Source organism: Aquila chrysaetos, chromosome 6 (assembly GCF_900496995.4).
Source record: "Aquila chrysaetos chrysaetos chromosome 6, bAquChr1.4, whole genome shotgun sequence".
Lineage (NCBI taxonomy): Eukaryota > Metazoa > Chordata > Aves > Accipitriformes > Accipitridae > Aquila > Aquila chrysaetos.
Window position 1 is genome coordinate 3,377,378 of NC_044009.1, and position 14,174 is coordinate 3,391,551.

Consider the following 14,174-nt stretch of genomic DNA (forward strand, 5'->3'; position numbering starts at 1 on the left):
GTCACAAGTGCTGTGGACGTGGCAAGCACGTAGGTTCAGTAGGGATTATATGTGCCACTTGCCATGCCTGTTCATCTCACTTCTGTATTCCTTCAGAATGGAGCGGTGGAGCTCAGCAGTGCTGAGGTGGCATTACTCATCCCTATGGAGTTACTCCAGGTTCTCAGCTTGCTTGTGTAACTGAAAGGGTTTTGCCTTTTATCTATGCCACACTGGTGGAACAGTGGGAGGATTTAAATTTGGGAATGAAATTGGCAGAAAATTTAGCCCAGTGTTTGCGTTCTGCAGTAAGCAGTTGCACTGAAACCTGTGATTTCTCTAGGGAAGCATGATCAGTGGACTCTGGAACTTCATCAGTGAGCAGGATAAGGACATTTTGAACCCCAAAAGCCCAGGGATGGGCTTAGGCATGTTGTACCCTTGAAGGATGGGAAATCAGGTGTTAAAGAATCTGGTATAATCTCTTTCCCCAAGCTTTCTACCTCTTTGGAGCACATGTGCTGGGCCTGTCCTGGCTGTATGAAGCAGGCCCTGTCAGGAAGGATCTCAGTTAACACTGCTTTAGCTCATTACCAGCTTGTTTGCTGTGTACTGGAATAGCACAGATCATAATGGAGTTCGCTGGTATTCATGCACATCATTCTGGGGAGGGACAGTGGTGGGTTTGTGAGCAGGGGAGTCAGCACCTGTTACTTCTAGATTTTGCTCACTGGTTTCTTCCTTGACATGGCAGACCCTGCAGTGAGATCGTTTGGTCAGGGAGGAGGAGAAGGCGGGGAAGAGGGGGGAACTTGAGCTGCTTCTGGTTTTGCACACTGCTGCTCTGCTCCAACCTTCTCCCAGCCCTTAGAGAACTTACATTGCTTTCTAAGAAGCAGAGGGCCAGAGCTGCAGAAGGAAAAATCCCTGGCCAACAAGACCAGGTGTATGGGAAAAAGACACTGCAGGATAGGAGTTAGGCACTTGATTGAGGACTGAGGTCCTTTTATCTTCCACATACAGCTTATCCAAGATGAATGCATGGCTGCACTACCCCTAACCACGTCTCGGCCTCATAATTCATCTCCCCAAGGACTTCATTCAGATATAGAAGCACCATGTAACTGGAAAGGATGGATAAATGTTCACCCGTGCTTCCTGTAATGAAGCTGGAACTCCATTATAGTCCTGGAACTGAGTAGGTCCCCGAGATCATTGTCCTTGAAATCAAACACTTGGAACCTTTTATATCAAGTCCGTACACCAAATATAAAGCTCAGGTTTCATGCTTTCATAGCCATAGTCAGTTGTATTCATACCTGAGCGGATACCAGAACCAAAATGTCTTCCTCCTCCACACAGAGTCCAAATATATCAACTCCTTTTCTTAGGTTATGATAACAATGGGGAGGAAATTATAGATGCTCTCTCCACCTTCTGGCAGGAAATACGCCGCTAGACTGCCTTGCTACACTAGCCTCTAGCTGATGTCTGCAGATTAAACAATGGCTGCTGTTGCTTTCCTGAAAAGAAAAGCATCCCCAGAAATCCCAGCTCTCTTTTTTTTTAGCTGGTTATTATGTCCAGCTATCAGAACCATGAAGAAACCAAGTGGAAAAATTGAATCTGGCAGTAAGAGTGCAATGCATGAAGGCACACGACTTCCAAACCCAGAGAACAAAAATAGCAGCAAGAGAAAAAATTTGCCTGAAAGAAGCTCTTTAATTATTCTATTTCTTTCAAAAGCTTTGCCCCCAGCACAGCTAGGCTGCCATTTGTATAGGGCAGCCATATGTGTTGCAGTAAAGCTTGAGGACTGAATTATTAGAGAGAAAGAAGCTTCTTTTTTGGCTGTGTTTTCAAAGAGTTGGTAGCAGATCGATTGTGGCCAGAGCCCTGGGCACAAGGGAGTCTGTACTTTCATAATGAGTCACCAGGATTTAATTTTCAGTCTGGCTGATGTGAGGGTGAAGGAGTTTAGATTTCTGCTTGGACTCTAGAGGCTGCTCCCAGAGGGCTGCTCAAGGAAGAGGTTGGAAGAAGTGTTGGAGGAAAGCAAGGAAAGGACTACCCAGCACTTACTTTTTCAGTCTGCTGGAGAAAGTTCCTGGGCTGTTGTTGCTATGGCACGGAGGACTGAAATCTTCATGATGGCACTTTCTGCTGCTGCTACAGAAAGGTAAAGTCATCTAGCTGTGCTGACACTTCAGTAACCAGCAGCCTGGTGAATCTGTGTTTCAGGACACTGACAGAACACCCAGTCTTCTGGAAACCACCCATTCCCTTCTGTGATGTCTAAGTCTTTACGTCTTTCTCCAACACTTGCAAGTTGACACTTTTGAAGCTTATGAGGAACACTGAGAATATTGCAAAGCTTTGAAATACTCTTGTGGGTGTTGTTTGTGCTGAAGATGGCCATGCTGACACCTGAGTTTTCTCTAATTAGGGAGCAGATATTTGGTTATGTGTTTCTCTGGAATTAAGTCAATAGCAATTGTATGAAACCTCCCTGTTGGCTGAGATGTTGTTCAAAGGAACACTGCAGCAGGACTGAAAAGTAGAGAAATTCCTAAACACTAATAACCAATCAAATGTAATTTGCAAGGCAAAGAAAAGATGACTGTTAAATGCACCTACTAAAATAACCTTTTTTCTGAACTGTCAAAGGGGCTTTACATTGTAAGACCTTTAATTTTATTTTTGGGGTAAGTCCCTTGCTGCCCAATGGCATGGGTACCAGTTGTACGCAGAACAATCAGGAAGAAGAGAGTGATGCCAGGTCAGGTGAGCACTGCAACACAGTAAGGGAATAAAGAATGACATTTCTGTTGTGCTGAAGCAGAGACCCTCATTCTCTAATGGCATCAATCTGTTGTCTGAGCCTTCTGATAGTTTGGTTTTGGTTGTATGGCTTGAGTGAGCAGACAGGAGAACGGGAAGTGCAATGGATCTTTCTCTAGTAGGTGCTTGGCTAGTAGGACCTAAGCCACCGTCTATCAGTAGCATTGCAGCTTCACATTATAGGAGTCCCTGAGTCACGCCAGAGCTTGGAAAGACAGTGGCGGCAATGCTGTGGGCTGGACATGGATCTGTGTTAGTAATTTTCCGTAATGTCCTTATTGCGTTTCCTTCTTTTCCAAGTGCCTGTGGCAGGACAGAGAGGTATTTGTAGAAAGCAAAGGCTGGCATTACAGTGTCATCCCAAGACAGAGCTTGATCTTAAAAAACAAAAGTGCAAAAAAAGAAATAGATCACTATACTTGGTGTTTCTGCTGTTATCATAGGAAATTATACTTGCTTGTAAACCTGCAGTGACCAGTTCCCTCCCTTTGCAAAAGGGAAACTGAGAGCCCTGCAACTGCAGCAAAGTCAGGCCTTGAGACTGTGCACAAAAGTATTCCTTGCTGGGGAGTTGTTTCAATGAATTCCTACACAAATATGACCTACACATAAAGATGTGCTCCCACCATGGTGGGTGCAGATTTAGTCTCTAGCTATCTGCAGTTCTGAGGAATTGCTGATGAAAAAGGCCATTTTGAGCATGCATAGTTTCTTGCTGTCCTGCCTGCTCTGTCCTGGGTTTTTGCCAGCTTCCTTACAGATACAGGAGAAGGCCAGGGATCAAGTACAATCCTGAGCAGCCATGCTGTATTACTGCGACTTCAGAGAGCCTAGGGCTTGCTCCATTCAGAAGCAGAGTGCTCAGCTTCCCTCTTGTTTTGCTTGCTCGGGGTGGCTGTAGATGGAGGGTGTCTGTGCCATCTGTGTCTGAGGTTCTGGCCTCACCATCTTTTACATTGGGTGTCATGGCAGGGAAAAGGCTGTCTAGTTATCAAGGGCCTAGGAAGAGAGAAGTGATGTGTGGGGCGAGGGAAGGTGTAACAAATACGCTTCATTTAAAGTGCTCGGCAGGTAGCAAACTTTTAGTAAGTATGTATTTCTCCTTGCGTTGCAGGAAGTAGAGGAGCCAATCGTAGGCAGTAGTTGTGTTTTCTTGCATCTGGTATTTTTGAATGAAAGCAGATTCCAGGCTGTCTTCTACGATATATAATGGTGATTAATAACCTAGCCTGCTTCCTCTGGATTTGATGTCCAGCTTATGTTAAGATGTAGGAAGTATTGTTTGCTGAGATGACATCAAGAGCTCTTGGATGAAGGGAGTAGAGACACATCCTTTCCTCACACAGCATTGGCAGGGTTTTGGTGCTTCTTGCTGCTCACAGAGCTGAAGAACATCGCAGCTCATTTAGGAACAGCAGACCTACCCCTTTTTCTCCTTCAGACTCACTTGTTAAAAGAAACCAGATGAGGAAAGGGCAGCAGTGGAGTCACAAGTGGCCTGTAAATGGCCAGCATCCCCCTTCTGCCCTCCCCGGCTGGGAGCAGCATGGTCAAACCACAGGCTAGAAGGAATTTTTAATGGAAAGGGACATTGATGGAGGAGATGCTCCTCTGCTTGTAAGTAGTATCATCTGGGAACAAGAGAGCAGTGGAAGGGGAAGGCAGGAGTCTCTGAAGGAAAGTTACAGCTGTTACATCACAGTTCTTGGACATGCAGCCAATTTAGCTTCAACAAGACAGTTATTAGACCCACAGTCTTTGAGGCCAATACTGTGTGAGGACAGACTCTCTCCTTTTTGCTCCACCCGGATTACAGAGGACTGTAACAAATGTTGGCTGTCTCATAGCTTACAGATGGGGACTGCACTCATCTATGTAAGGTATTATGCATATTTCCCATTGAAGAATGCTTAGAATAGGTGGCACTGAGTGTGCTGTGCTACTTTGGTTATGTGTAATCTTTGTAAGGTACATACAAGTACCATGCTGTTGGCCTGAACCCTTCCTCAGCTTGGCAGAAATTTAGATTTAGACCCAGCTTTGTGACCTTTTGGGCTTTCTTCTTAAATTTATCCTTCTTTCTCTTAGAAGCATGTCCCTTACTGAAGACAGTCACTCTCTTCACCATTCACTAATTCACTGAAGACACCAAGAGCCTCAGAGGCACAGAGTTACTACATACTCTAATGGTTCCTTCAGCACTTTTGCTGTTCCCTTTGGTTTGTGGGTGTTCTATCCTTTTGCTGCGATAGCAGTATTAATTCATGTGGCTCTAAGTCATATCTCTCCCCTACTGTTCCTTCAGCTGGCACATGTTCAGTGCTGGATTTTTTTAAAGCCTGACTAATATTTCAGGAAACAACCTTTTAAATTACAAGCCCACAAACTTAAGAAGCTCCTTGCAGTGAAATTTGGATTGCATATCTTTGGTGCATAAGGGCGGTGTGAGGCTTACCACATTTCCAGGTGTGTGGTTAAAGAAACAACTGTCCAAGTATAAACATCATATAGCAGTGAACAGCTCTGCAAGGGAACACTCCCAGGTTTACAGTGCTTGCTGTTGGACTCTGGCCTCAAAAAAGTCATTTCACACCACATGCCTCGGCCTGGGAATGCCTCTTGCAAATGGCTGATGTCATGTTAATATTTCACTTTGTGAAGGAGGTCTGGTGACCTTTGCAGCTGGATTCTAATAGCCTCCTACTGTCACATCTGTCCAGTGACGTGGAAAGAAAACAGATCCGATAATCGCGGAGCAGATTTATCCGTATGCAAGCAAAGCCCCACCTGTGTGGAAGAGACTTATGGTCTTCAACGACAAAAGGACCAAGATGTGTTTCTGCTTGAGTGATGGTTCCTAAGGTTCAAAGGACATAATTCGCCACGTGGCTGCACTTCAGGCACTGTTGTAGCCTAGAAAATGGGTTTTGGTGGTACCGAAGCAAGGAATTTGTGCCTAATGTGAATGGATGGCTAAGGTGCAACAGTGGTTATTTCTGTGTCACTTAGCATTACTACCAATTAACAACATTGCCTGCAGAATCAGAACAAGGCCACTAAATGAGTTGGCTGTGTATGACTACTACAGCACACCTGAATTTATCCATGACGCTGACAGAAGATAGCATAATCTCCATCTCTTTTTCCAGCCCAGTGGAATTCATTCCTGATGAGGTGTGATCATTCTCCCAAGTAAGTACCGAGTTTACAGAGCAGCAGGGAAACTCCAAAGTGGGAAGTGTGAATCCCTCCTCCTGTCCACCACCAGCACACATACCTTAGTCTCTCTGATCTTTACTCATCTAGGACTTCCTGGCTTCTTTCCCAATCATCATAAGCAATCAATTAATTATTTCTTTTTGCTGTTGTCATTGCAGGGCAACCATTGATGAAGTGGAAACAGATGTGGTGGAGATAGAAGCAAAGCTTGACAAGGTAAGATGGGGCAGCTTAGCGCACTGGTTTGAAGAGGGACTGCTGAGTTCCTGCTTAGGAATATGGCCCCACCAGTCTCCTCTAAAAAGTGAGCCCATCTCAGGCTGTCAGGAAACTAATTTATAATACACTGGGCTTGTCAACAGGACCATGTCTCCCTCTACTGACAGGTACCTGTCAAGGCTCCTTTGTGACTGCAAAAGGAGTTAGGACAAGAGGTCCAGATGGGCTCCTAATGCTGAATGATGGCCTTCTTGTTCTGATCCTGGATCTCAGGGGACTGACACTGCTTCTCCTGCTGTGGCAAGTTATATTGGTGCTGTCTGTTTCCCCTCTCCACCATCTTGCTTGTGATACTAAACTGTGTGGGGTAGAAGCTGTTAAACGTCCACACAGCATGGGCACCACTGTGTCAGCTCAGGGATGTAAGGAGACACAGGTAAACAAGGGGCCGGATTCAGACTGATGGTGGTGGTTGCTGTCTGATGTTCAGCCAGGCTATGCACTGCAGCTGTAATCTGACACTGGAACTATTCTCTCAGGGACCAGTTTGGCCATTTTGCATTTATGCTGGTGATTCTTTACATCCAGTTGGTACTTTGGATCTAAGTCAGAGGCTTTGTGATGGAAGGTGGCTTTTCCACTCCCACTCCTCCTTGTCTGAGACATCAGCCAAGTCGTTTCTAAACGAGAACAGAGAGAAATGAAGAAGAGGAGCCAGAAGAGCTGTCGGCTTTTTATCTGTGAGATTTCCCAAAGCTAGCAAGGGATAAAACTCCTGCATCTGATGGAGAAATGGGCTTTGTTGAAGTCAGAAGCCCTAGGCAAAGCTGTGTCCTATAAAACCCATTTACTAATCAAGCTGCTTGAAACGGTTATCTGCGCAAGCTAACTAGTCTTACTGGTGGAAGGTGCAAAGGGGTTTAGGTTATCTGTTTTCCTCTAAGCTGAGGCTTTAAAGACAAAGCATGGGGTGAAACTTGCTCTGATTCTAGCACTACTGCTGTCAGTGCCCCCTGTAGTTAGATGACTTCGTGTGCGAAGAACAATCCTAGAGTAAGGAGGGTGGGCTGGAAGTACAAGAGCTGTTCAGGGCTCTCAGCTTTTTGTTGTTCAGTGCTTTGTTGCAAATTGATTTCAGCTCCTTTGGGTGAGGACTGCATTAAAACAATAGTCTCATGCAATTTTGGTCTTCCCCTGACAGCACTTATGGGGTGCTATTCTGGTAATGCAAAATGGGCGGACATTTCATTCTGTTTGCATGCATCATTTCCCCTGTCTGCTGCAGAAATGACTGGTCATGCAAAGTGTTGGCTCAGTCACTGTCAGCAACAGGCTTATCAGGCCTGGGTCCAGGGCAAACGAGGCCGGAGCTTGCATCAGAAGAGCCACTGAAGTTCAAATTAGTTTCTCTGAGGGTAACTTTGGACAAGATTCAATCACCCCCATTCCTAATAAATCATCCTTGGATGGCCCAGCTCCTCTCCTGTGTACTGGCTGGGCGGATGCCCAGGGCAGCCTTTCTAGGGCTTGGTGTAAATGTTGTTCAGTGGTACCCAAGTAGCTGGCATGACTACTTCTTAAAGAGCAGCAAGCTGGCAAGGACTGACTCTGTTTCTCTGCCTTTTACTGTGCCCCTGAGCACTTAGTTTATAAATGATTAGTCTTTTAACACCTGTTTAAAATGGAGGTAAAGGGCAGCGTAAATGATTCATCCAAGGGGACACCAGAGATTTGGGCTTGATTGCTGTTTCAAAGAGATGTCCTTCATTCTGTCCTGTGGTCCATCTGCAAAGCCATCATTGCTCCCCTTGGGAGCGCGCTTGTGCTGAATGGCCTTCAGCTACTAGTAACACAGCCTCAGCCGCAGTGTTTGCACAGAGGTATGCTAGAAACCGCCACGTTGCAGAATAGGCTGGATTTCCTTTCCAGAGGATCTGTCCAAACCCCTAGTGTACGTCTGGGCTCCAGATGTGACAGGAACTGCATCTGTTTGCTTTTCTTCTCTGGGCTTGGATGGGCTAGTATAATTCTGCTAGCATCCAATGCTGTTCTGACAAATTGCATGGACAGGAGAGGATGTGAGTGTGAAAGAGTGAAGACTGTATATACTATGTATACACAGATATAACACATGTTACTATATATGTATTTATACGTTCAGATATACTCAGCTGTATTTTTACAGAACTGCAGAAAGAGGCAAGCAAGCTTGTTCTGCAATGCATGCATATAGATTAGACCCCAAAGCCTTGTGACTGCATATATAGAACAAGCACCAAGCCCCAAAACAGCACACCATGCTTCAGTGGGGCTTTGTCGTCCAGCCAAACTTGAGAGCTATTTGTTCCCAGCCTGTAGGTGAGGCTGGTTGACAGGGAAAGATTTCTGAAGTCATTTTTCATTAGTAAGATTAATATCTCTAAAAAGCTCCTGGATTTTGAGAATGGAAAACTTCAGTTCCAACTATTGTTCATTATCAGCAGATGAAGTTTTTCACTTAGTTAAAAAGCCTAGAACAGTGATGATTTAAAAACAAACAAACAAACAAACAAAAAATTAAAAAATTTTGCTCAGTGGCCAGCCGTCACCATTGCAAATCTCTTGGGCCTTTGGTTTATGGATTTATCTTAAGTTGTTTAAAGTAACCTTTTACAAGGAGCTTTGGCTGAAAGGAGATAGGCTAACGGCCAGGAATTCTAGCTAAGCTAATGCTCCAGTCTTTACAGCCAGTTCCAGGCATGCTAAGGCAGTTTGCTGTGGCTAGGAAGTCTGGGAATGTTCCCTGCAGCTGTTATATTATCAAAAGTTAATAAAGGCTGTCTGGAGATGTATGCCTGCATTGCAGCAAACTAATTCCAAAGTGAGGAAGCCACCCCATTTTGCTGCAAGTTCCAGGTAACTTCGCTGGTAGCTTCACTGTAACAAGGCTGGTGATGAGAATTGGAGCGTGTATAGCTTGCTTAAAGTTGTTAATGTTTCTCCGAACAAAGTTCCTTCCAGGTCCATCAGAAAGACTGTACTAAGTCACAGGCAGTCCAGAGATACATGCTGTAATCCCCCACAATGAACCAGCAAAGTTTCCTTGGGCTACAGAATTGTGGAAATTGATTCATAGTTACCTACAATCTTGATGGTGTGAGGGAACATAGATTTTCACTGGCTGCACACAGCAGATGTGGCTTAAGCAGTCCTGGTCAGTTGGTTTAAGGAAAGCATGATACAAAAACATAAGGCTGCTGAATGCTGGCTCCCCTTCATTCCAAGGTAAGAGCAAGACGAGTCTCCACAAGTATGCAGAACAGCCAGCTGGGCTCAGAGACTCAACAATCCCAAAGAGCAGCATACTCCCAGCAGGGAGATTCTAGACAGCGTATCACTTCCACCCGGCACCAAGGAGTCTTACCTCTCCCCAGTCAATCTGTGTGATCAGGTTCCTTTTACTGCGGTCCTGATGCCTCAGGGTAGAATGAAGAGTAGAAACCCACTGGAAAAAATGGGCTGCCCTGATTCATTTGTGCTCAAGGGATAGCCTAGAACTGTTATTCTTAAGTGACAAGTGAAATGTTGACAGCATGACATACCCTGAGAAGTGTGATTTGCATCCCTGTTTCTCTCACGTGCAGTAAGGCTTGCTAGTGTAGCCGCACCAAGAATGTGAACGGCATCCTGTTCTAAAGGTCTTGGGCTGTGGTGTTGGTGCAGATTAAAACCAGCCTGGTTGCAGTTCAGTTGGATGTGATCAGCTGCCTATCCACTCACACCTCTCTCCTTCCGCAGCTGGTAAAGCTATGCAGTGGGATGATTGAAGCAGGCAAAGCCTACCTCACCACGAACAAGCACTTTGTCAGTGGAGTCCGGGACTTGTCGCAGCAGTGCAAGAAGGATGAAATGATTTCGGTAAGTCATCCTGTGGGATGGAGCATGGGACACAGTGAGGACTTGGGAGCGTTAAGCTTCTTGGTGCTGTGAATGGACCATAAGTCCAAAACCCTTACACTGTTTAAGTAGCAATTTAGTGTGAGGTTTTATTTTTGGAGGAATGTAGAGACCATCTGATAATGCAATGCTGAAAGGTCAGAGTGAGATTCATTGTCTGCAGGGAGAACTGGACTTTTAAGAAGCCACAGTTCTGACAAGGTTGTTGGAATCTAGGTCAGTAAGCATCAGTTATTTAGGAAATGCGGGTAACCAGCCTACACAAGTGACAACTGACACGTTGATTTCTGCACTAAAGTGGAAAGGACAGGGAGTCTATGGCTTCGATGTCAGACATTTTCGAAACGCCTTCTTGCCAAATGGCAGAGTGGCTCTTCAGTGGCTTAATGAGAGCCTCTCTCAGCCGTTGAACCCCTGGGAATGAAGGGCAGCTGCTTCTATTCACTGCCAGTTTTCTTTACCTTTTTTTGCAGGAGTGCCTCGACAAATTTGGAGACAGTCTGCAGGAAATGATTAACTACCACATGGTAAGATGCCGTTTCCTCTTGTCTTTTTGTGTGCTGATGGCAACCACTTTCTCAAGGCACTGATTAATGGTCTCCTGTGTTTGGCTTACTTGACACTGCACAAAGGTGGGGTCCGTGAAGGAAGTGTCTTTCAGGTTCCAGTCCCTGCACACTGCATAGCCAAGAGAGCAGCAAAGGGCTGGGAGTTACTGTTGCCTCTTGCAACAATATTGAATTGGATGAGCCGTGAGTCTGTGTACTCAAGATGATCAGTCCTGATGCATCATGTATGCTAGGAAATGGGATTTCCACAGGCTTGCAGAGCAGGTACCACTTAGTGAAAGGCTATGTACTGTCGCACGGGTGCCTCTTGGCTCATTTCAGATCAGAGATGTACAACAAATATGTAGAAGGGTGATGTTAGAGACCCCTTCGTCAAAGGAAGAGGAGGGTTCGCAAAGGTCCCGCACTCCAGATGCCTTGTGATTCTTTTTGGATAGCACAGGATTTAGTAGTGAGGACGGACAGGGTCCTGGGGAGCTCTGACAACTCAGGACTCTGGCTGTTAACAGCTTGTATGTATAACCTTGCTGCTGCAGATTTGGAATACACTCTGAAGCTTGGCATTCAAATTTGTGACATTAGGACACCAGCAAGCCTGTGAATGGATCAAACCAAAAGGACTGCATTGTTCAGTTGCTGCTGGGAGCAGACTCAGTGAGTTGTGTGCAGCTCTGTGTTTAAGGATAACACAGGACATACTAATGCTACACTGAGATGAAAGGAGGGAAATGCTCGGACAATGGCTATTCTCCTGAGCTGACTGTATCTCACTAGCAGAGCCCAAGGAGTTAGAATCTGCCCTTTCTCCATCCCAAACATCGAGCATCTGTAAACCTCATAGAAGAGGAAGGTGCTTCATGCTTGGTGGCTTCATGCCAGACCCACAATTATAAGTCTGTAACTCAGTAGGAGCTTAAAGCACAAGTGCTTTGAAGTGAAGGAAACTTCAGGATGTTAGCACTGGACTGACCCACTTTTATACCACGATGCCCCTGTCAAAGTACATTAGGCATGATGCTTGCTTTTGGGATGCAAGTTAACCACATGCAGCTGGAGAAGAAGCTGCACCAAGTCCATTTAATTATTTCATGAATCAGATGGGAAGACTGTTTCCTAGTAAAAAATGACAGGGAAAGAGGTACTGCACATGCAGCTCTCCTAGGTCTGTTAGTCAAACAGCTGTACAGCAATGTTGTTGGTGGGGAGAGAGTGAATAAACCAGTGTGAGCATCAGAGAAAAGGTATATTTGTGTCAAAGCAGAGAAGGTCAACCCTGATTTTCTGATGCTGCTCAAGTTCCATCTGAAAACATAAGGCCTTTCTGCCAAGGAGCATATGTACCCCAGAGAAGCTACCCCTTCATTCCAGGGATCACATCACAGCTGCACTGATAGAGGCTGGGCTGAGGAGTGCGTGCAGCCCAGCCATGAGGAAGCAGTCCCAGCCAGAAACCTCTGGATGCAGAATGCTGTCTGCAAGCTCTGCTACGCCAGCTGTGCAGCTTCCCCTGGATCCCTGGTCTCTGCCAAAAGTGGCACTTCTGGGATTGCTGTTGCCTTAGCCAGCTAATAAGCAGAAGGACCCTTCCCAGAGCTGTCAAATCCCCAGCTGATGTGGTGTAACCCTTCCCATGCACCCCACCCTGTTCAGCAGGGCTGAGCTCCCTGCTACGTGTAGCTCAGGGGTTGTAAAAGGCTGTATTTCCCTACCACCAGCTGCATGCACAAGGGGAAACATGCTTAAATCCCCCCCCCCCACCCGCCCCCATCCTTTGGAGAGCACCCTCCTCCCTTGGTGCACAGCAGTGTGAATCCCTCTCCAGGAAATGGCTTTGGAATGACTGCTGCATCTTGAGCCCTCTCCGACCGGCTGTGCAATTAGCTAAGTTATTTTTAGTGCCTTCTGCCGTCTCCTTTGTGTGTGCCTGTACGTGTGTGTATGTGTATCTTGGCTCATCCCTGTCTGAGGATCTCAGCTATGAAACAGTTGTCAGTGCTTACTCTAGGAATGTGGCCAGGACAGTATGTACAACTGGAACAAGTTAAAAAGAAGGGAAAATATCCCCAAAAAATCAGTTGGAAAAGCTTGTTCTATAATTTTATTGCGAGAGCACGGGGCACGGAGATGTCCTGATTCTAGTTCAGCAAAATCCAAGCATAAAACCAGCTTGGAAGTAAAGGTGAACACACTGAGCTCCAGAGCATTCCCACCTTCCTTTTAATGCACAAGGAGGAAAAAACATCAAAGCAGCCTTAGAGGACAGATGACAAAAGAGCGAGTTGAGTTCGCAAGAGCTGGAGTCAGTGTCCTTTGCCTTTTTTTGTGCTCTTAGCCACAGGCATTTGGGCATAGTGTCTGTGGAGGATTTCAACCACAGTCAACAGGCTGCGTAGCAAACAGTGCAGGGAGCAATTCTGCGTTGTCCCTTCCCCATTCAGATCTCTTGCTGCTTGCTTTGGCTTGGTGAGAGAAAGCGAAGCAACCAAATTTGAAAGCTGTTTGACCCTTGCAGAACCAAGTGCAGCAGTGCAGAAAGCACTCACACCTTATGGGTTAGTTCCCAGTTAGGAGGCTGGCTTCCCTCAGGAGTTGCTTTAGTCTGAGCAGTTTCATGACCTCTTCCAGCCTGCACAGACCAGCTGTACCACAGGGAGAGGCAGTCCTGCCACCCCTCTTGCCTTCTTTACATTTTTAATTTTTTCCAGCACCCTTGTCATCCCTCCCTAGTGCTGGCTCAGGGGGTCACACAGCTGCAGAGGGCACTGGTCTGCGTCCAAACTAGCTGGGTTTTTAGCTAGTTAAAGCCATTTCACAATGCAACCACACAAACAAAGCAAACTCTTGACTGCAGTGCTAGTTTATGCTGGCTGAAAAGGTTCATGAAGCTATGGTCCAAGGCTTCCCTGAACTGTGCTCTAGAGGTGACTGCATCTCCCCATTAAGTATTTAAAAAGTTTGGGCTCGTGGCTTTGGCTGGTCATGTTGACTGCCGAAGGTGGCTTGCTGGGGCAGCTGTTTTACTGGGGATGACTTTGTACGGGAGACAGGAAAGGTTAGATGGCTCAGACAAACTGATATAGGTGATGATGACTGAGTAAGAGGTCAGTGGAGAATGGCACTGCCCTAGCAGCCCCATAGAGAGGACGTGTTTCTGTAACATGCCAACTGCTTAGCTGGGAGGCTGATTTTGCTTGCCTCTCTAGGGAAAATGGCCTTCCAACGTCTTAGGCAATTGGCTTCCTAGGCTCTTCTGTTCAGAAATGTATGCTTAGTGGCTTGAAAACAAGCTTCCTACTGATGTTACAATGCTGACCTCTTGAGGCATCACTGCAGCTGCAGATGTCTGTAGCAGCACCAGCAGAAAAGGCAAAGGTCCTGCTGGCTGCCATGTCACCTCGGAGTCAGATTCAA

The 14,174-nt window shown here is 46.0% G+C and overlaps 1 protein-coding gene across 5 annotated transcripts in view; it reads left to right on the top strand.

The window, feature by feature from the left end:
- The window catches only part of ACAP3 (ArfGAP with coiled-coil, ankyrin repeat and PH domains 3), a 96,046-nt gene that overhangs the window by 35,453 nt on the left and 46,419 nt on the right, over window positions 1-14,174 (top strand). For all 5 annotated transcript variants that reach the window (XM_030017343.2, XM_030017345.2, XM_030017346.2 and 2 more), the window contains exons 2-4: window positions 6,198-6,255; window positions 10,036-10,155; window positions 10,668-10,721. In XM_030017343.2, coding sequence (XP_029873203.1) covers window positions 6,198-6,255; window positions 10,036-10,155; window positions 10,668-10,721 — 232 coding nt within the window. The remainder of the gene's footprint in view (window positions 1-6,197; window positions 6,256-10,035; window positions 10,156-10,667; window positions 10,722-14,174) is intronic.